Source organism: Scophthalmus maximus, chromosome 20 (genome assembly GCF_022379125.1).
Source record: "Scophthalmus maximus strain ysfricsl-2021 chromosome 20, ASM2237912v1, whole genome shotgun sequence".
In the NCBI taxonomy this organism is placed as follows: domain Eukaryota; kingdom Metazoa; phylum Chordata; class Actinopteri; order Pleuronectiformes; family Scophthalmidae; genus Scophthalmus; species Scophthalmus maximus.
The window spans coordinates 17,372,382-17,393,697 of record NC_061534.1 but is presented as its reverse complement, the minus strand read 5'-3'; the positions used below and the strand labels follow the sequence as shown (position 1 = coordinate 17,393,697).

Below are 21,316 nucleotides of genomic sequence, written 5' to 3'. Positions count from 1 at the left end.
AAGGTACAGCCCCGCAGAACGTCTGCATCACAAGAAAATGAAATACTGCAGCAACACAAGTTATACTATTTATTGAGAGAACAAAGAACTGGTGATGAAAACCAAGACAAAAAGACTTGTGGGCTTCAAAAACCAAATGCATTTGTGTCTGTTATGCTCTTATTTGTTATTTAGCTCCTTGTGAGATCTATCTGAACAGTACAGTTCTGATTTCAGTATTTTTCATTAACTTGGTTTCCCTCTTTAAACCTTTGGTTGATCTTTTTTGGCTCACTAGCAGTGGAGGAAGCGATAAGGTTGCTGACATAAAGTGGAATGTCACTCATTTTACATATCAAAGTATTTAATTAGTCACAGGGAACAACTCTCAGCCAGTTGTATGATGTCTTGTGTGGTTCTGCAGGGTTTTCCCCTTCTGATATTTGCTTCCTTACAGACTCTCATAACTGTCGAATTAAAATAAGATACAGCCAGTAGCCGACTATCTTAACTTGGCATGGAGACTGGAAGCATGGAGAAACTGCCTCTGTCTGAAGGTGCTACGGTGTCAAACTCCACCTACCAGCAGCACTTCAAACAAATTAACATGATATATGCTGTAATTTGTGGTTTAAAGTGGAGGACTATTAAATAACTCAGCTTCAGACCTTCTTACCTTAGATCAACAGTTGCTGGCTGCAACTATATACCATGTGTTTCAGATAGATATGAGAATTGTCTCAAACTTGTCATGTAACTCTCATTATGAAAACACATTTGTCAAAATGGCAAACAATTTTTAACAGCAAAAGGTACCATTAAGTGCTAATGGAAAATTTGCATTTTTACAGAATGGCTCATATTACTGAATTATTATCAAGCAGTGTTCAAATTAAATTTTAAATCGTCTTATCAGCTTTTTGAATATTTTGTCATATAAATTACAATAATTGTCAAGAGTTATTGTGGGGGTAAAAAGTCCAACATCGAATTTTCACAGAATAAATGTATTTCCCACCACTGACATTTCCACACATCTTGTACTTCTCATTACCTGCTGTTACCATCAATCAGTCCGCTGAAACAAACACTAAACAATGTAATTCTCTTTTTTTTGGACATGACTTCCTCCACTTCTTCCAGCTGTGTCCTGTCGCCAGCTGGACGGGACGCAGGCTGACATCAGCGATTGTCTGAAATTCGCTAAGTCCATGCCTGCCATCACTCAGCGCTGTCAGCTCCCCTGCCAGGATGACTGCCAGCTGACCAACTGGTCCAAGTTCTCCTCCTGCACAGCCGACTGTGTCGGCGTCCGCACCAGGAAGAGGGCATTGATAGGTGAGAACAGAGGGCGTCACAGCTCATACAACGCTGGCGTTAACTCTTTTTTTCAAGACAAGCTTATTTGAAATGTAGTTTGTGTTGATGAGGAACAAGGCAGTTTGCGGCATAATGTTGGAAGGCAACTCTCCAAGAGACTTGCAAGGTCATGAATCTGTTCAGATAGTTCCAGCCAGCTAAATGCTCCAGTGTGATTAAAGCAACAAATCTGAAATAACTCCTCAGCCTCTGTTATCCATCAGGGTGACCCGCAGGGTTGCCATGTGCATCACAGCCATAAAAGCAAAATTACTGAAGAGGTGCGATGCATTAATGGACCTCTACAAGATGTTCCCTGCGGGGCGGTGGAAGAGTCAACTTTAAACTGTTAGAATGTGGATTTGAACTGGCTTTTATTTCCCCCTAATGTGAAAGTTGAGTATGTTTTGACCCTTTCACCAAGGTGTTAAAGAGCAGGTCACGCAATGCATGTCTGTTGAGAGGCATTTAAAGAGTTGGTGTGAATCGCGTAAAAGCTTGATAGGATTTTGTAGATCGTTCAAAAAATCCCCCAGTTAGTTATTTGCAATATGCGAGATTTGGGCTTTTATCGGGGGGGGGAAATATGTCTGTATCCGCTTATGAACGTTAGTATCCTTAGCTCAATAATAATTAGACGAAAAAAAAAGACACATTTAGTCTCCTTTAAAAGGATCTTGAAAGTGGAGCAAAACATGTATTCCTCTGCTGCCTGTTAATCAATGTGACCTTTACAGAGAAATTCTAGCAGGCTGCACAGCAATACGCTGCTGAGACGCATGTTTCTAATGCAGGATCAATTTGTCAGACATTAGTTTGAGTGATTTTAATGCAGCAAAATTACGATACAGGGAAACCAGCTTTATGGAGACGCTGGTAAAGATGCCATGTCGATGCCAAGGAATCGACTCCTAATGATAAACTGCCACGAGACAAATATTTCTGTGCATCAATCAATGATGGTTGACATGTTGGGATGCTTCAGTGAACGATCACTCCGCTTGGAGCCATTTTTCCAGCGTTATCTATCCTAGGAAGTTGCTCTTGCTGTCAGTGAGTACACTACACCAACAACAAGGCCACCAACAGTAGCCTCAGCTCCTCAGGAGGAGACTGACGGAGACAGAAATCCACCCAGACCAGCATACATGTGGAGTAACCCCTCCAGTGGCAGTTTGGCTCATCTCTGTTCCTCTCCACTTCTTCAGGTAGGAGCAAAAAGAAGGACAAGTGCAAGAACACGCAAATGTATCCTCTGAGTGAGACCCAGTACTGTCCCTGCGACAAGTACAATGCCCAGCCAGTGGGGAACTGGTCAGACTGCATCCTGCCTGAGGGAGGCAGAGTGGAGAGCATCCTGGGAATGAAGGTCCAGGGAGACATCAAGGAGTGCGGACAGGGCTACCGCTACCAGGCCATGGTGTGTTACGACCAGGACAACAGGCTGGTGGAGACGTCGCGCTGCAACAGTCACGGTGAGTGTGCGTTTGTTGCTTGTTAACCGTTGGTGCACCCCATTAAAAAATAAAAATCTAGAAATATCTATCCAGGCAGAATCCATTTGCCCCCATGGTATTGGAATAAATGGATTTTTGTTTGTGGTGCCCACAGCATTGGAGAGTGAAAATATAAAATAAATTCACGTAATAACCTTCATACACAGTATTTGAAGAATTCCATCAATACCTCAAATGGTTTATGGTATAAATTGCTTTTTAAAGCCAGAGTCTTACTCCCTGACTCACTCCTGTTTGATGACATCTTACTACACATTTCAAGGTAGTTATGACTCTGAAGTTAGACTTTGGAATCTGTCGAACTTATGGTGTTGAAAAGAATTCACACACACACACACACACACATGCAAACAGATCTGTTGTTTTTCTTTTTAGAGGTAGGCATATGCATGTATGAAGGATTGTATCAGATGTATTGAACATGATGTGATAGATTTATCTTGGTCAGAAAGTCAAAATAGCAGTTTCTGTAACTTGAGGTTCTTAGCCATGCTCAGCACAGAGCTACTATCCCTACTCTCCTCAGCCCTGCTCCTGATTATTCCTAAATCACGGCTGTTGACATAATGTTACCGGGCCTTTGCAGGTTGAGTCCCCAAACTGGACAGTTTGCGTGTTGTGATCAGACAGAGAACAACCTTAGTGTCTTTTAAATCTCTTCTCAAATCATTGTTTACTGCAAACCTTTAATAAATGTTTGACTGTAATGAAGTGTTGTGGGTGGCAAACATAGACTGTATATAAAAATGGCGGTAGGCACTGGGTGATTCCAGAGAATTGCCTAAATGCTGTATTTTTTGGAATCACCAGGAGGGGGCGACTCCCTGGTTGCAAAGAGAAGTCAGGTTATATAGAAGTCTATGAGAAAATTACTCCACTTCTAACTTGATTTATAGCATCAGTAAACCTGAGGAGATTATGGTTCAATCTTTAGTTTCAAGTCTCCTTCAATACAGCATGATCTTCATTGTGTAAATTGTGGTACATTTAGACGATAATTAATAAAGCATAATATGCATTGTGGCATGGATACAGCGTGATTGACAGCTAGTAGTACCGTCCATCGGTGCACGTTTCCAGGTTTAAATGGGCGCGCAGTTCTCAGTCAGTCCCACCCCTGCTCCTACTTTTAGTTCCAAAAAACCAAGATGCGCTGGTCAAAATGTGAAACTCGTCAGGGTCAGAGGGAAAATATCTTCTATTATAATTTGGACAAACTGACCTTTTAAGATAAGCCTGTAACCCTTGATGATGGATACAGACAGAAACAGAAATCTGAGCGCATAATAGCAAATCTGATTTTTCTTTACAGCTACTAAGTTTCAGGTGAGAAAAAACTACCAAAGCACACTGGAAATTCTACAGATTCAAGAATATTTTGTTGTTGTTGTTCTGTTAGGATGCACATGCAAGGCTAGCGACTCATTTTGAATTCAGAATTTCACGAGGAGGCTTTTTTAAAATCTCCAGCATATTCTTGTCACAATCATTTGTCTCCGCGTTATGAGGTCTTATCTTAGATCCAGAATACTTCAAGCTAAGAATCTGAGCGCCGAAACTCGTCGTGAAATTGCTGTGAAATAGAATGCGGGAGATGTTCAAATGAATACATCAGTGATGTGAATATATAAACATTGTTTTAGTCTCCTTGTGTGAGTCACTGATTCCGATGTGCCTCAGTTAATCCGAGTGTGGGTGTGACAAGTGCACATTGCGTGTTTCTGTGTGTGTTTGTCAGCCTCTGTGTATTTTTACACCTGTGTGTGTGTGTGTGTGTGTGTGTGTGTGCGTGTGTGTGTGTGTGCGTGTGTGTGTGCGTGCATTCATCTTCAAGCATCACTGAGCTTGGAAAAAAAGAAACGTTCTATGAGGTGCACACACAAAAAAAACACATCCATGAGGCTGGCGTTAATACATGTGAATCTCTGAGATATCATTAATTCTCTTTCCTCCCGTCAGCAAGTCATTCTTCCCCACTTTCTCTCTGCCAATCCATCCTTCATTTTCTGCGCTGTTTTCTCCATTGCAGCCATAGTCACTTTTAAGCTCTACAGAGGAGGAGACACGGTCCTTCCAGCTGACACGGTGCCTTCAGCTATGATGTTGATCAGGCAAACTGTGTGACTTTTATGTCTGTATTCCATAGACATCAACAGAAAAAAAGAGGATTATGGTTAAACGTGCACACTGATCCAAGCTTTGAGTAGTGCAGGAGGTATCAGTTTTTTAGATTGCCTCATTTCTCTATAAGATAAAGTGAATGTTATACGGGAGGGTAACTCTGAATGTTCTTCAGTGCCATTCTGAGTTAACACAGTTGTTGCAAGAGACAATTTGGAGGATTGTGAAGCTCAGAGAATAATTCATTTTAAATTAAATTAGTACATTATTTGTTTTTTAACCATCTAAATGTTCAAAGTTAATCTTGACAACAGAAACGTAATTACCAGCAGCACAACAAGCGACTAACATCCCAATGACACATTCCTGATTCCATTAGTCCCCAGCAAATAACTGTAGCCCCAAGAAGATCTAATTAGTGTGTTGTCATGTTGAATACAATCAAGGGCGAAGGCTGAGACGGAGGCAGTCGAGACTCAAGTCTAATCAACAGACCTGCAGTACGAGCTCAGGACTGAATCAAATTGTGTTTGTCTGCCAACTTAATGTGAGTCTGAATTCATACAGTTTCCACCAGTCATGGTTTGTGTTGAAGTGGACTTAAGAATATAGCTGCCAATAAAACTGTTGCATCACAATTAATATCTAGCTACCTAACAAAAAGTGACATTAAACAAAAACTATAATAATAATGTTGCTATTATAATATTAACGACTCACCAAATGAATGAAAGCTGCTTGACAAAATGTTACTACACAACAAAAATGTAAGTAGTAATGTAAACTTTTGAATAGCTGCTAAATGCTGTTGCTTTGTGTCAAAGGTCATCAAGCTGTAAGGGAAAATCTTATAGTAAATTCCCTTAAATCTCCTATATATTTGACAATAAATACAAACATTTCTTATAGTAAAGACTACAAGTGATCCATTATGCTTTGACCTTTACCATGACTTAACATATCAGCACGGCTCAGTGGGGCTCGGCATCATCAGAGCAGGATGTGGCAAATGAGGAGGGAACACAATCACCGTGGGAAGCCCTCAAGGTCAAAGCTTAGTCCAACATCTTGCTGAGGAACTGTGACCTTGAGAAGAACAGTAAGTAAGATGGTTGTTGGCGACCCATGTTTGTAAAAACAAGAGAAATACACTGAGAGCTTTATAATTGAATGTATTCTGTTTTACCACAGGTGAGTAATGTGCTGTCAAGGTTTGAGCACTCATTATCTGATAAGATTAGTTGTGTACATGAAAGGTTTCTTCTTGTCTTTTGGGTTTTTTTTCTTTGTCCTCCAACCTGACCTCACAGAGCCTCCACGGTTATTCCCAGAGTCCTCAGCCTGTCCCCATTGCCATGGAGATGATTGTGCAAGTCAGAAATCAGACAGTAACGTTCCTGGAGCCAAAAGGTTCATCGGGCAAACCACATGTGGTATGGATCACATTTAGTTTCAAGGGTGTCCTCCCTCACTGTGCACCCAGGGACCCAGCTTCCTCTAATGTGTCCTTTTTTTGTTATCCGGAACAGTCTCACTATTAACTGCTGTGGGTATAAACATCAGTCCAATATTTAACCTCATGTGTATTTCCTCTATATTCCACTAAATTTAAAAAATGAAAAACATCAGAGGGGCAACTTTGAGCGCGTTGTATATAGGCTACTCTATATATACTATATTTACTAAACTAGATTTTTCAAATGACATGAATGGTCTCCAGCTGTTTCATTGTAGAGCTGTGTGCAGCGCTCTTTTCTCCACTGTCGCTGTTGCTCTCTCTCTCTCGTACTCCCACAAACACATTGACTGTCTGTCACAGTCAAAATGACCATCAGCAGCACAGGGATAAATCCCCCCCCGGTGTATTTAACCGTCTCATGTTTATTCCCATCCAGATCTTTAACCAGCTGTGGCAAAGCAGCAGCCAAATCCTTACATGTCGAAACAACCTTTAAAAAGTTATGAGTTTAGAAAGTTTTTGGGAGCATTGCCAAGGATTCCAAGGATTTATGGACCCTCCGGGAATTTAACAAATGGATCACAGTGGGAATGTGCAAGTGATTAATCTTTTGCACTTTTTTTATTTGCCACATTAAGTGGTTGTCTTCTGTTTCTATATCGATTTATCCCCTTAAACATTTAACATTGTACCAACATGCCGGAAAAGCAGTGAGTTCGTATGTGAGACAAAAATAAGGAACAAAAGCTGTTGTTGTTACCATAATAATAATAATAATAATAAAGGTGAACTTCAGATTAAATTAACAGTTCCTTTTTTTTTAAGACAGTACCATATGCCAAACTACTTTAAAGACATATTATGCTCATATTCAGGTTAATACTTTTAATTTTGGGTGACCACTTGAAAAGGCTTACCTGCTCTAATGTTCAGAAAAGGCATCAGTGTTCTCATACTGCCCATTCCTGCAGCTCCTCTTTCACCCTCTGTCTAAAATGCCTTGATGTCTTTTAGCTCCCCCTACTGATAAATCCCAATCTGCTGTGATCGGCCAACTGGACCAGTCTGTTGTGATTGGTCGACAGATTTCAAAATGTGTAGGAAATGTCATGCAAAAAAGTGGAGATTCTCTGATTGCAGGCGAGGTTAACCCAAAAGTGTGAGACTGGGCTGTGACATCACAGTGGGAGAGAATTCTGAACCAGTTGTTCAGAGCCAGGCTGTAGGGTTTAGCCAGCTCACAAAAAACAACAGGGCGGTCTTTTTTTACAGTTTGTCAGCTGGCAGGCTCCACAGATTCTCACATATATTTGCACAAACACTGAAAAAGTGATTTTTGGATAATATGTCACCTTTAATATAACGTTTGCATATTTTTGTTGTAAGCTAAATGTTGATTGATTTAGTTGGTTACCGTGAAACTTGTTTGTTAGAGGCATCTCAGCACATATCCCATTTTCACTGGAGGATTCAAGAGGGAAACTGTTGGGATTTCAGGAGCAGGTGGGCAATATACCACAGCAGTGACAAGCACTCTGGGAGGTTCAGCAGGAGCTTGAGCCAGGTTGCAAGTTGACTTCTACAGGCAACAGGACTAATCGCCTGGTGATCTCCTTCCTGGACTCCGTCCAAAACCCTCCTGAGAGCTTGGCAAGACACCTAACAATTTAATTTCAGTTGAACTGCGTGTGAACTGCAGGCTGTGGTGCAGCACTGGCACTGAGTGAACTTCAAGTGACAGGTTCAGTGATTTAGAATTACAGGACTTGACTGAAGGGCCCACGGTGGCAGGTCAGAAGTGGTGTAGCTAACATCAGAGCTTATGCTGAACTCAGCAAGGTGTTGATGTGGATCTGGACTTAGGGGCACCAGAGTGTAAGGAGGCCAATGTATGTTCCTGTCATAGGCTACTTTCAGGGAGACAATTGAAAAAAAGGGAAAAAAGCTGTTTTTTGGGTTGGTGGTTAAGTGTAGGTTAAAGGTAGGAAAGTAGTAGCTATGCAAATCTTCAGGAAATCAATGCAAGCGACGTCCCTAAAAGTAAACTGTGCATCGTTTGTGTGTCTGTGTGCCTCTGCATGGATGTCACTGCGTATTTAGTTGGTGCCAAAGTGCTGCCAGGACTCTAGTCTTGGCTGGATTAAATAGAATTTTCATTTTCTAATCATATTAGCTTTAATGCATCTTATTGCTCAGTTTTTGGGCAGTGGATTCACCCTTCAGCTTTGCTCTTGAGCCAAGACGAAGCCCCACATTTATGCTCCAACCCTCCATCTTTCTGAAGTGTCTTAGATTAACTAAAAGAAGGAAATGGAAAGTAAGAGTGACTCAAAGGCATGTGACATCATATAAATTATAAGGAAACTCTGTTTTGTTTTGGACATCAGAATAAATGGGTCAGTCTCATGCTCACTTTCTCCTGTAAAACAAACAACCACCAACCTAAGGAAGGCTAAGGCTACGGTGGTCAGACCAACGTTTGCACTTTTGTGATGATGTGTGTGGCTGAAGACAAATGGCAAACATCCTGTTCGCCATTTTAATTGGCTCCTTTATAAAATATAAAAATCATTAGCTTTTTCTCTTGTTCACTGTCACAGCCTCATGATGGAGCCAAATTCATCACTTCACCTGCAAATTAAAGGCTGAAACCGGCTGAAAGTATTGCACACCTTATAAAAAGCAAACAAAAATCTTTTGACCCACTTGGTCATCGAATTAGTGCAAAATCTCTGCAACATAAATATCCTCATTTTGCTGTTGCAGTCCTCAAGGGTAAAGTGATTGTCTTTCCAAATCATGTCTCATTGCTTTATTATCTTGGCGTCTACGGCAAAAAATGTGTGTATTTATCACTCAAACTTGATCTTCTAAAACACCAACACAGCTGCAATTTTATTGCAGTATTATTTGGGGTCTGGAGACTGGAACATCGGTTGTCAAATCAGTCAACATCAGTTATCTGACAAGCTGAAATTCTGAACAAAGAATATGAATGACTACCACTCTCCCCTCTAGTTTTCCTCCATTTGCTCCAGCAGAGCCCAGTGGTCAGCTCTGGACACCTGTCGCTATGCACAGCAGCACAACAAGCGTTCCAGATGACTCTGAAGCCACCTACTAGCTAAAATACAATGGAACGTCGCTAAATGTCAGACCTCCTCTTCTTGTACACGGGGAAGATCCATACTACCTGGAGAAGCAATTGTCTGACAACTGTCAATAGTACTTAAATAAAACAAACATCTATCATCAATCTCAGTTCTAAACTGATAAACAAGAGAAGCTACAACTACTAACAATCTGTACACAAGCATAAATTGACACGTGTGTGTGTGTGTGTGTGTGTGTGTGTTTGTGTGTGTGTGTGTGTTTGTGTGTTCACTAGATTGCATAGACTAGGTGATGTTAGCAGCCGCTAATCCAACCTGATACTAGATAATGCTAGGCTGCAAACATGTGTGTGCACGTGGGCGCCGCATGGTGGATCACGTGGTCGATGGAGCCTGTAAAGCATTGTGGCGATGGCGTTAACACGTGGGTAATTGTGTATTGTAGTTAGTAGAAGGGGAAGAAAGAGAAAGAAAAAGAGATTCCTCTGAGAGACACATGTCTGTTTAAACACTCAGCGTATACCACACAGCGTGAGCTGTAGTCTTGGTCGGGTGTTGTAAAGAGCCCACTGTGCTAAGGCTCGATAGCAAAGCTAACTAGCATCCAGAAATGGACAGTGCAGGTCAGCTTTACACGTGGTACAAAGCACCGGTGTGACATTCAGATATTGTAATTTTACTTACTTTTTGCTACAAAGGAACATGCTGAATGTGTTCAGCAAGACGCTTTCCAGGTTTAAAAAAAAAAAAAGAAGTGAGAAAAATACTTCACATACACACTGACAAAATTGATTTGTGTGGTCTGACTAGCCAACGCGGGATTCCTCTCCACTTCGTGGGAAGAGTGTTTTCAGCAAATCAGTCTGTCAGGTAGCACCACATGGCTCAGTGAATGGTAAAGCAGTGAGAAAGCGTCCTCATCAGGAAGAGGAAGTGGTTAGGCACCCAGTGTGACACTTTCTCAGCTCATTCACTTCAACGATTTTCCTAATCAAAGGATAAATTGATTTACGGGCCAGTGCTGTTACATAAGTCTCTCTCTCTCTCTCTCTCTCTCTCTCTCTTGGAAAAATATTGCAAATGCACAAAGCCAAAGGTTCAGAAAAATAATGAGGCAAAAACAAAGGAAGTCAAAGCCCAGAGATGGAGAAATATAACCCAAAAGAAAACCAAAGAAAAAAACAGCGTAAACAAGCAGAGTGCGATGGTTAAACGCTTCCCTGTTGTCTGCCACGACCCCGTGTGAACTGAGGCTAAATGAATTAAAATAATGAATCTTTAAAGACTTCTCGACCTTAAAATGGCTGTTTGGTTTGATTGAAAAAGAAAAAAACTGGGCTTTGGGAGTTTGGACAAATGTAGTTTCGAGAAAGGATAATGAAAACAAGATTCTTATAATCAGCTGAGCCTGTTTTTTCCACTGAAGCCGTTGTATCCTGCTACCAGAGCGCAGAGAGAACAAGGTAGATTTTAAAGACGATTTCTTATTAATCCATTCTCAGGTGAATGCTTTTTCCTCCTGATAGAATTAATTATAGACTATAATGTCCTGTCTAGTTCTTCGAAATAGCCTGAACATTGTCATCACATTGTCTGTCAGTTTTTTTTTTCTTCTTCTGGCTCACAAATCATCATCCCTTTCAGTTTACAGGTCACTGGGTTCCTACGCAGTATGGAAAAGTATGGAATTTGATTTTAGTAATTTCCAGGTCTGGATAAGTATGGACAGAAAAGAGAGTAGCGAAAAAATTTTGTGTTTCTAGACTAAAGTTCTGTCTCATTTTCCCATGGTAAGTGATAGATGTCGCCATAGCTACACATTGTGTACCCGCCACTGCCACTACAGTTTCTACAGAGCCATAGTTTGCATATGACTATGACAGGCGGAAGGAATTAGTAGTTCCTATCAACCGGGCATTATTTAGAGTTTGAATATCAATCTTTTAATATGAGAGTCAGTCCTAGAACAGGTAACGGCTGAATTGAAAATATAAATATTCCAATATCAATCCTCAAATGCACATCAAAATGAACTTTCTGGAGAAACCATGACTTTGTGTGTATTTACATAATAATATGAACTTATATAATAGTATTATAATATATAACTTAATAATGTTACATTATGTGATAATATTTACTTAATAAACAGCTAGCTATTTGTAATTGGTTGTCAAATATGGTCTGAAAAATCTACAGAGAAAGTCAGGAAAAGGTAAGAGTATGGAGTTTTGAAATGGAAAATGTGTAGGAACCCGAAAAACCAGAATTACCAACCATAAAAGGGATGTTTGCCTTCTGAAAAACAACTTTGTTTGTGTGTATTTCAGGGTATATTGAGGAGGCATGCATCATCCCGTGTCCTTCAGACTGTAAACTCAGTGAATGGTCCAACTGGTCACGCTGCAGCAAATCCTGCGGCAGCGGAGTCAAAGTTCGCTCCAAGTGGCTGCGAGAGAAACCTTACAACGGCGGACGTCCTTGTCCCAAACTCGACCACATCAACCAGGTACCGACACAGAAACACTGAGACGTTGAGATGAAACCGGACGCTAGTTTTCTGCTCGCCATCATTTCTTTAATATTTTTGAACTGTGCAACGCCTTTTACACGTGTAATGCATAATATACAAGAGAGAGAAATGAATCATTAATGAATTATTAGTTTGAGTCTGCAGAGGTTTCCTGTAGGCCGTTGTTCCTTCCCCTCATTATAGCTGCACTCATTTTTTACTGAGCAGCGATTGTACAAAAAGCAGTGGCTGCTATAAATGGAGCCCATCCACCATATTAATGCTCCAACATTTGCCACTTGATTCCTTAAGGTCTCTATGATTCAAATAAATATGAAATGCTTATGCTGAGTTAATGTATTTCTGCCTGTGTGTGTGTGTGTGTGTGTGTGTGTGTGTGTGTGTGTGTGTGTGTGTGTGTGTGTGTGTGTGTGTGTGTGTGTGTGTGTGTGTGTGTGTGTGTGTGTGTGTGTGTGTGTGTGTGTGTGTGTGTGTGTGTGAGTGAGTGAGTGAGTGAGTGAGTGAGTGAGTGAGTGAGTGAGTGAGTGAGTGAGTGAGTGAGTGAGTGAGTGAGTGAGTGAGTGAGTGAGTGAGTGAGTGAGTGAGTGAGTGAGTGAATTTACTAGGTTTACACAGGTATAAATGCCAGAGGATTTTCTGATTACTTCCTCTCAAATGCTGCATTGATTATAGGTTGTGCACTATATGAACAGTTGGCATGTACTCATTAATCCTCCCGTCTCTATTTAATCCTCACAAATGCTCGCTGGATGGGACTCATTGCTACAGGCCCAGGTAAGAGCCGCTTTTCTCAGCTATTTTTAATGTAGTCGCAGATGTTAAGTGTCACCGATCACAGTGTGTCACTGACAGATCGATGTGATGAGTCACAACATCTTCACTGTAAGTAAACAACAGTGCCACGGCAGATGGAAGACATTTTTTTGCTTTGGGTAAAGAAATAATCTTGTTGGCTGAGTTAAACCTCCGAGAGCTGAATCACTACATACACTACTTAACTGACAAACCTACATGACTAGGACAAAATATTTACCAGAATAAAATTTGTCGAGGCCACTTTTTTTTCCTTACCATGAAGATCATGATCATCACTCAGCCCCCAACATCCAGGTTTATGTTGCAGTGAGAAATTTTAAAGCCAACACTTCTAGCATATGAATTAGGTTATTCTGTCCCCTCAGGTTTACGAGGTGGTTCCGTGTCAGAGCGACTGTAACCAGTACGTGTGGGTGGCTGAGCCGTGGAGTGTGTGGAAAGTCAGCAACGTGGACTTAAAGGAGAACTGTGGCGAAGGCGTCCAGACCAGAAAAGTCAGGTATAGCTCAAACGTTTTTTCTGTCTCTCTGTTTGTGTCGACATGTTCACATCATTTATATACTGTATATATTAGTATATTTAGAGAAATTAAATTTGGTGTACAGTATTTGTGCTGGAATAATAGCTGATTACAAGTTATCCATTCATCTATTGAATAATTTTAAAGCAAAATAGTTTTTTTCAAATGTAATAGTTTGCTGGTTTAATTTCTTTATTTACAACATGTTATCAAATTAATACCACTACCATGTGTTAAGTTTAACCCTAAAAAGCTTTTAAATTTGAGAAGAACATTTTAAAAATGTGATTGAAGTTATGAAGAAGAGAAAACAAATTCCGATGAATTCTGTCATGTGTGCTTATTACCTCGGTTAAGTGATTGGTTCAGTGTGTTTGATTGTTAGCAGAATAACTCAAAATGTTACGGACAAATTTCCATGAATTTTTTTTTATAAAACATAGGTGTCGGCCATGGTAGCAGGATCCGGGAATTTTTTGAAGGATTCTTTGCCGTTGCAAGATGAGGACTATAAGTGACATTTTCAGACATATCTCAAACATATAAAAAAAATGTTTAGTTCAGATGGAGATGGGAATAGAATTTTAGGTGAAACAGCTTATGGGTGGTTGCTCAGCCTTGGCAGAGTTCTGAGAGCTCTTATTTATTGTAATATTTGAATAATTGCTCAAAACATGAAATTAACGTTTAAAGTAGGGTACAACTCTATTCAGATTGTCCATGTTTAGGCTGTGTGTGTTTACATCGGCCCCATCCATAGTCATGTTTTCTATCTTTAAAAAACTGACCTCTGTTGCCTGAGGGTCACACTCCGCTGCATGAGAAACACATCGGCTGTCAAGCCAACTGCCATGTCCACTTAAAACACTCCTCTCCTCTCCTCTTTTTCATTGGAGCACAACAGCAGCTTTGCTTAAGAAATAAAGTGTGTCAATCCACCAATCCCACAGGTGCATGCTGAACACCATAGACGGCCCATCAGAGCCAGTTGAGGACTACCTATGTGACCCGGAGGAGATGCCCCTGGGGGCCAGGGAGAGCCAGCTGCCCTGCCCAGAGGACTGCGTTCTCAATGACTGGGGGCCCTGGAGCCGCTGCAGCCTGGTGAGAGCTGGAGGAACAAAAGGCTGCAACTCAGCCGTCTGGCACAGAAGAGATACGGGGACGTCAGACTTGTGTGAAGCCCACTAAGATTCATCGCAAGATATTTTTCTTGTCATAAACATTTTCTCTGAGGCTCAAAGAATTCAAAGCAGCACTGTATTACTCTGAGCAGTGTGTGAATCGTAGTCAACCGGTTATTTCTTGTCCACCAAGGAGGAATAAAAGCGATGAATACACTGGGAGGCAGGCTGATATATCACCTTTATTCTACTTTACTCTCTGTGTGTTCAGCAGGGAAGGAAGGTAATTTATGATGAGGACTCAGAAACTCCTGAGCAGGTTTTCACATTTACACACAAAACATTAAGCTTGCTAAAAATATCATGATCATAATCTGGGAAACAAACATAAACAGTGAAAATAATATCAGAACAATATTGATTTATGATAAGGAAGGAGGAATTCCGTTCATGCATGTCAATGATAAAATGAGTAGAACCCAGTGTAGAATATGACGACTTAACAAATTGAGATTGAATTGTGATGCGATCACAGTGGCGAGACACACACCTACGGGCTACAGCAAGTGGGAGATCTCCACCTTAGATGGCAGAACATCCTCTTCAGCTCCTCCTCCACCCCTGACACCTCTGATTCGTGGTAAAAAGCCATTTTAACTGCTCTGGTTTCTCCTGCTGTTCTCACAGCAGCACCCCGCCCATCGTTAATGACACGCCATTCTTTCTCAAAGTGCTTGACACAGACCTCCAACACTTCCAACCTCAACACAGAGGCTGCAGTGGCACCTGCGGGGCCTCTCGCATGTTTTATTCATCACGCCAGTGATGGAGTTATTCAAAAGACTGTCATCTTCTCCCTTAACTCTCTTATGTGCCAGCAATGACTCTGTAGAATCTGGCGGTTTATCTTTCCTGCAGAATATCCGTTTCAGGCATCCCGTTTGTTCCTACTGGAAAAATCTTCATAGAGGCCGTCCCTGGCCTCTATGAAGATTCTAGGAGAATGTCTCGACAAGAAATGTTTAATGAATTGTGGTTCAATAAGAATCAGGAAGATTCACAGTTATCTGCTTTAGTGTTCAATATAAGTCATATGGCTCAGGGATATGTCTGTATTACTCTTCAATATGGACTTCCTCATTAGTGACTCAGCTTTTTTTTTGATGGCGTGTCTCTGTTTCAGCCCTGCACCAGAACCAACAGTCGGATTCGGGTGGCGTACACCCTCCGGACGCCCAGTGTGGGGAGGCAGTGTCCGGACACGACTGACAAGGAGCCCTGCGGCCTCAACCTCAACTGTTTCAACTACTTCTACAACATCACAGGTAAAGGAAATGTCAACGAGTGCAAGATGTTTGTAAATCTCCAGTGGGCAGGAGCGACCGAGCTACGATTCCCTCCGCTCTAGCCCCTTGCACACAGTCTGCTCAAGGCGGGAATGTTCTGCCTTTATTCTGCAAAGAAGGTAGTCACAGAGCTGAGTTTACGTCTGCCCGTGTTGGGAGAACAGATGCTGACACTGTTGTGTTGCGCATCATGACTCGTAGTCCAGAACGTCGGCTTGTCGGGTTTAGTGTTAAACAAGTAAAGGCAGAATAACGAGGTCGTCGCCTTGGCGGCAAAGGAGCTTCTGTAAAGTCATGAAAACAAATTGTTTGCGTCTCCTCGAAACGGCTTTATATTGAGGAAGGAGCGGTGTTTTTATCTCTCTACCATTTCTCAACTTGAACCAATTACCACTGTGGAAACGGGACTTGAAATTGGAGCTTTAAAACTAAATCACTGCCTCCATTTCAGAGTGAGCTCCTCATCTGTTCCAACAACGGGACAAGTAATCAATAACTGAATCATCTGCTCTTTGTTTTCAACTATCTTATCAATTGCAAACCTTGTGTTGTTCAGTGGGGATGTAATGTTGATGAAGCTCACAAGCTTTTACATTAGTGTGAAAAAGTGTTTGCCCCCTTCCTGATTTCTTATTTTTTTGCATGTTTGTCACACCTAAATGTTTCAGATCATCAAACAAATTTAAATATAAGACAAAGATAACACAGGTAAACACAAAATGCAGTTTTTTAATGAAGGTTTTATTATTAAGGGGAAAAAAAATCCAAACCTACATGGTGTGAAAAAGTGTTTGCCCCCCCGGTTAAAACATAACTTAACTGTGGTTTAATACACCTGAGTTCAATTTCTCTAGCCACACCCAGTCTGGAAAAGGTTATAAAGCCATTTCTAAAGCTTTGGGACTCCGGCGAACCACAGTGAGAGCCATTATCCACAAATTATCCACAAAACAGTGGGGAACCTTCCCAGGAGTGGCCGGCCGACCAAATTTACCCCAAGAGTGCAGCGACGACTCATCCAAGAGGTCACAAAAGACCCCACAACAACATCCAAAGAACTGCAGGCCTCACTTGCCTCAGTTAAGGTCAGTGTTCATGACTCCACCATAAGAAAGAGACTGGGAAAAAAAAGGCCTGCATGGCAGAGTTCCAAGACGAAAACCACTGCTGAGCAAAAAGAACATTAAGGCTTGTCTCATTTTTGCCAGAATAACATCTTGATGATCCCCAAGACTTTTGGGAAAATACTCTGTGGACTGATGAGACAAAAGTTGAACTTTTTGGAAGGTGTGTGTCCCATTACACATGGCGTAAAAGTAACACTGCATTTCAGAAAAAGAACATCATACCAACAGTAAAATATGGTGGTGGTAGTGTGATGGTCTGGGGCTGTTTTGCTGCTTCAGGACCTGGAAGACTGGCTGAGATAAATGGAACCATGAATTCTGCTGTCTACCAAAAAATCCTGAAGGAGAATGTCCGGCCATCTGCTCGTGACCTCAAGCTGAAGCGAACTTGGGTTCTGCAGCAGGACAATGATCCAAAACACACCAGCAAGGCCACCTCTGAATGGCTGAAGAAAAACAAAATGAAGACTTTGGAGTGGCCTAGTCAAAGTCCTGAGCTGAATCCTATTGAGATGCTGTGGCATGACCTTAAAAAAGGCTGTTCAAGCTCGAAAACCCTCCAATGTGGCTGAATTACAACAATTCTGCAAAGATGAGTAGGCCAAAATTCCTATACAGTGCTGTAAAAGACTCATTGCAAGTTATCGCAAACGCTTGATTGCAATTGTTGCTGCTGAAGGGTGGCCCAACCAGTTATTAGGTTTAGGGGGCATTGAATTTTTTTTCCCCTTAATAATAAAAACTTTAATTTAAAAACTGCATTTTGTGTTTACCTGTGTTATCTTTGTCTTATATTTAAATATGTTTGATGATCTGAAACATTTAGGTGTGACAGACATGCAAAACAATAAGAAATCAGGAAGGGGGCAAACACTTTTTCACACCACTGTAAAAGCTTGTGAGCTTCATCAACATTGCTACAACAGAAAATGCATTTTATATTTAAACATCACGTGGGTTTGAGCTGGCAGCCATACCGAGCTTTTCAACTCAAATCTGCAGGATATCACGACACAATATCACATGTCACAGAAGCCCATTTTAATAAAGAAAAAACTAAGATTGGTAGCGCGCCTGTATTTCACTTGCTGCCCTACATTCTCATCCAGCCCCTTTCTCCTGCCTTCCTCTTCCTCCTTACACTAGGAGACGAGACATATAATCCCAACTGCTGGGTTCACAGTGGCATACAGGATTCCCAGGGTATATGTATGTAATATACAAGCAGAGATTATTACGGGGTAAAACACTCTTTCTTTCTTTTTCTTCATTCTTGATGCAGACACCATCCAACCTGCTCCTTCCTTCTGTGTTTCTCTAGATTTCTTACTTTCTCTTCCTGTCTTTTACTCTTTCTTGTTGCATTCTCCCTATTTAAGGTCCCCAGAGGGCCGCAAATTCCCAAACTTGAGCTTGCAAACGTCAGTGCGTGGCGTCATCTTTAGAGCTATATAAGAGCTATACCTCGGCCTCCCGGTAGTTTTTTTTTAAAAACACGTTTGAAGGGCATTTGCACCTGTTTGTCTGGAACAAAATATCGTCTTACTTTTGCTTTACAAAAGTAAGACGGGGGGCGGGGACAAGGTACAGCCTCTTTATGGATCTGAACTTTTCTGCTGCAGTTTACAGGGTCAAAGTTGTTAGGACCTTGCTTTTAAGTCCTGGTTACTTCTCCAGAGCAGGAACTTCAATCTGAGCGCCTGCCCACACAACTCGCTTATGATTCCAGCATAACAGGACATTGACGGCAGCCGGATTTATTGGATTTGAGTGAGCGGCTTTAAACCTTCAATGGCCTCTTTGCTGACAAAGTAATCATCTTTTATCGACAGTGATCTTTTCTGACCAGAAGCTGTTTAGAGTCTGACTCCAAACACACAAAAAACAAAAAACCCCACACAGGCTGGTTATTTTATGGCTGCGTCCTAATTCACCCTTCTGCTGAGTCATCTGGGTTGTTCATTTGTATGCATGACACGTCAGACCTAAAAGATCTATTTAGATACAGTGCAGTGAAGTATTGAACTTTTTGGTTTATGTCAGCAAAGCGTCAATAGACCTTATAAAAAACAATAATTGATATTTTAAATGGAAAAACTGCTCTTTGTTCATCCTGGGGCATGTTGTAAATCAGTATATAAAGTCTGACCTAAAAAACTGTCAAAGTAACATGAGGCAACATGGTGCAACAGCACATTTATGGTTGTTTGCCCTTAAAAAGCTTAGACACATCACTGTTGCTTCTCATGTGTGTGATTTATTCTTTCAAAGAGCATTTGAACACTTCTGAACAGTATCTCCTTGTGTTATACCCCGACACATCATCCCCCCTTCAACTGGAAATACATCCAGCCACAGAAGCAGAACGCGAGTGAGATGCTATTTGCTTAAGTGGATTCCCCTGCTTTTCCTTCCTGCTCCCTCCGAAGTTATGACTCCATCTCACCTGCCTTCAAACTTTCGCCCAGGGAGCTGATATCAGTCGCAGCAACCTGCTGAACACCAGAGAATATTTGCTCTGTGATGCGAAGTCATGAGCTGTTCAAGCTGCCAGGTTACGGTTGTCATGTGAGGATGATGTGCTGCTGTAAGCCGGAGAATGTGTGATGAGTGAATTCTGGTATTTAACAGCTACTTGATGAAAGTGTTTCTAACCATTCTTCTAGCTCATCTTGTACATATTTAATAATGATTCTTCAACATCTGTTTTCATTTACCTACGTCTCTTTATCAAAATATAAATCACCAGTATTGATGATCCTGTTTCATTTTGTCCGTTGCAGGAGCATGTCACTTTATCCAGATCAATAGAATTATAAAGCTGCTTTACTCAATATTTTCAACATTATTTATCTCAGTTTTCAGTGACATTTATTTTATTATGTGCAGAAGGTAGATCAAATTAGTGGTGGAAAATAGATGCTCACTGTTCCCTGTATATTTATTAATCTTATCATTATGTGGTATCGTTCAGTTTCTCTGGGTGAGAGCTGACAGACCTCTGACCATCTGGTCTGGTGAAGGAGACCTTTTCAAGCATAAATCTTTTTGCTGCAAGAGTCCAACCAAGAAATGATGAACTGTATATCTATGTGTATATATATATATTTTTGTGTGTTGTTGTTATGTTTTTATTTTTTTAAAAATTCTGTTCAAAAATGTTCACATTAGATAAGAACAACATTCCATTTGTTCACTTGCTTCAATGGAGAATAGCAGCTGAAAGTGCCGGTAAGTTTACATCTCAAATGTGTTATCAACTTCCTGTTCGGCTACATGCAACAGCATAAAGGACCGTAGTGCAATATTCCCTACACATCACTAAACATAAACAGCAAAACGATTTGTCTTTACCGCGTCATTTCAGATGGTCTCTATCGGCCAACTGATAAATCGATCGGGCTCTAATAAACAATTTTATCCATACTTTGTTTCAGGGAATTGTCTCCGGGTTGCTGTTTCAGCCTGGCACTAACCTTATTTTGGATTATTTATGACCATTAAATGCCAAAAGTGTAAAATGTGAACGTATTTTGTTGCTTCTCAGACTGGAGTACTTGTCAGCTGAGTCCAAACGCTGTGTGTGGGAGCGGCATCAAGACACGGATGCTCGACTGTGTTCGCAGCGACGGCAAATCAGTCGACTTGAAATTCTGTGATGAGGTGAGACCTGAAAGAATTGCTCAAATGTCTTGAGTGAAAGTTGTTTCATGACACACTCGTTATGTCTCTGCACCGATTGGACGGACCAGGTGCTTTATCGTCTATTTGACTCTAAACTGACCACAAATTCCTGAAGAAAATGTTTACGTTACAAATCAAGTGAGAAGTGAAGTCATTTTCTTATAGACTTCTATAGAAATGGACTTCTTTTTGCAAACGGTGAAGTCGATCTCTGTTGGTCATTCCATAGAATACAGGCTTCAGGCACTTCTACATTGGCTTCACTCTCCAGACCTGGCGACCATGTCCATTTTAATATGCACTCTGTGGTGGAGACGTACAACTGACAGGCTGCAATCCTAGTTTTTCATAATGACTTAATCACATCACTCATTACAATTGTATTGTACCTGTCCAGTGCTATTAGTCCCACAGCAGCATGAAATATTCAGAATTATTACCATGCAGAGATTGATGCCATTGCTTCAGGCTGAGAGTTTTATTCATTCATAATGTTTCTCGACTCCTGATAATTGTAGCCGGCGGGCTGTGGCAGAGCCGTCCCCACAGCTATTTAACCCTTGGCCCACTTCATCATCTGGCTCATTCACAAAAACACATTGTGTCAGGAAGGTTTTC

General features: G+C 41.1%; 1 protein-coding gene across 5 annotated transcripts in view; it reads left to right on the top strand.

The window, feature by feature from the left end:
* LOC118285376 (thrombospondin type-1 domain-containing protein 7A) overlaps positions 1 to 21,316 on the top strand; it is a 145,168-nt gene that overhangs the window by 97,641 nt on the left and 26,211 nt on the right. For all 5 annotated transcript variants that reach the window (XR_007030238.1, XR_007030237.1, XM_047329597.1 and 2 more), the window contains 8 exons: positions 1,123 to 1,317; positions 2,547 to 2,813; positions 11,879 to 12,057; positions 12,850 to 12,855; positions 13,263 to 13,396; positions 14,368 to 14,521; positions 15,725 to 15,866; positions 20,562 to 20,677. Coding sequence is in view for 3 of the 5 variants with exons in the window: in XM_047329597.1 (XP_047185553.1) it covers positions 1,123 to 1,317; positions 2,547 to 2,813; positions 11,879 to 12,057; positions 12,850 to 12,855; positions 13,263 to 13,396; positions 14,368 to 14,521; positions 15,725 to 15,866; positions 20,562 to 20,677 (1,193 nt within the window). In the remaining 2 variants the exon portion in view is untranslated. The remainder of the gene's footprint in view (positions 1 to 1,122; positions 1,318 to 2,546; positions 2,814 to 11,878; positions 12,058 to 12,849; positions 12,856 to 13,262; positions 13,397 to 14,367; positions 14,522 to 15,724; positions 15,867 to 20,561; positions 20,678 to 21,316) is intronic.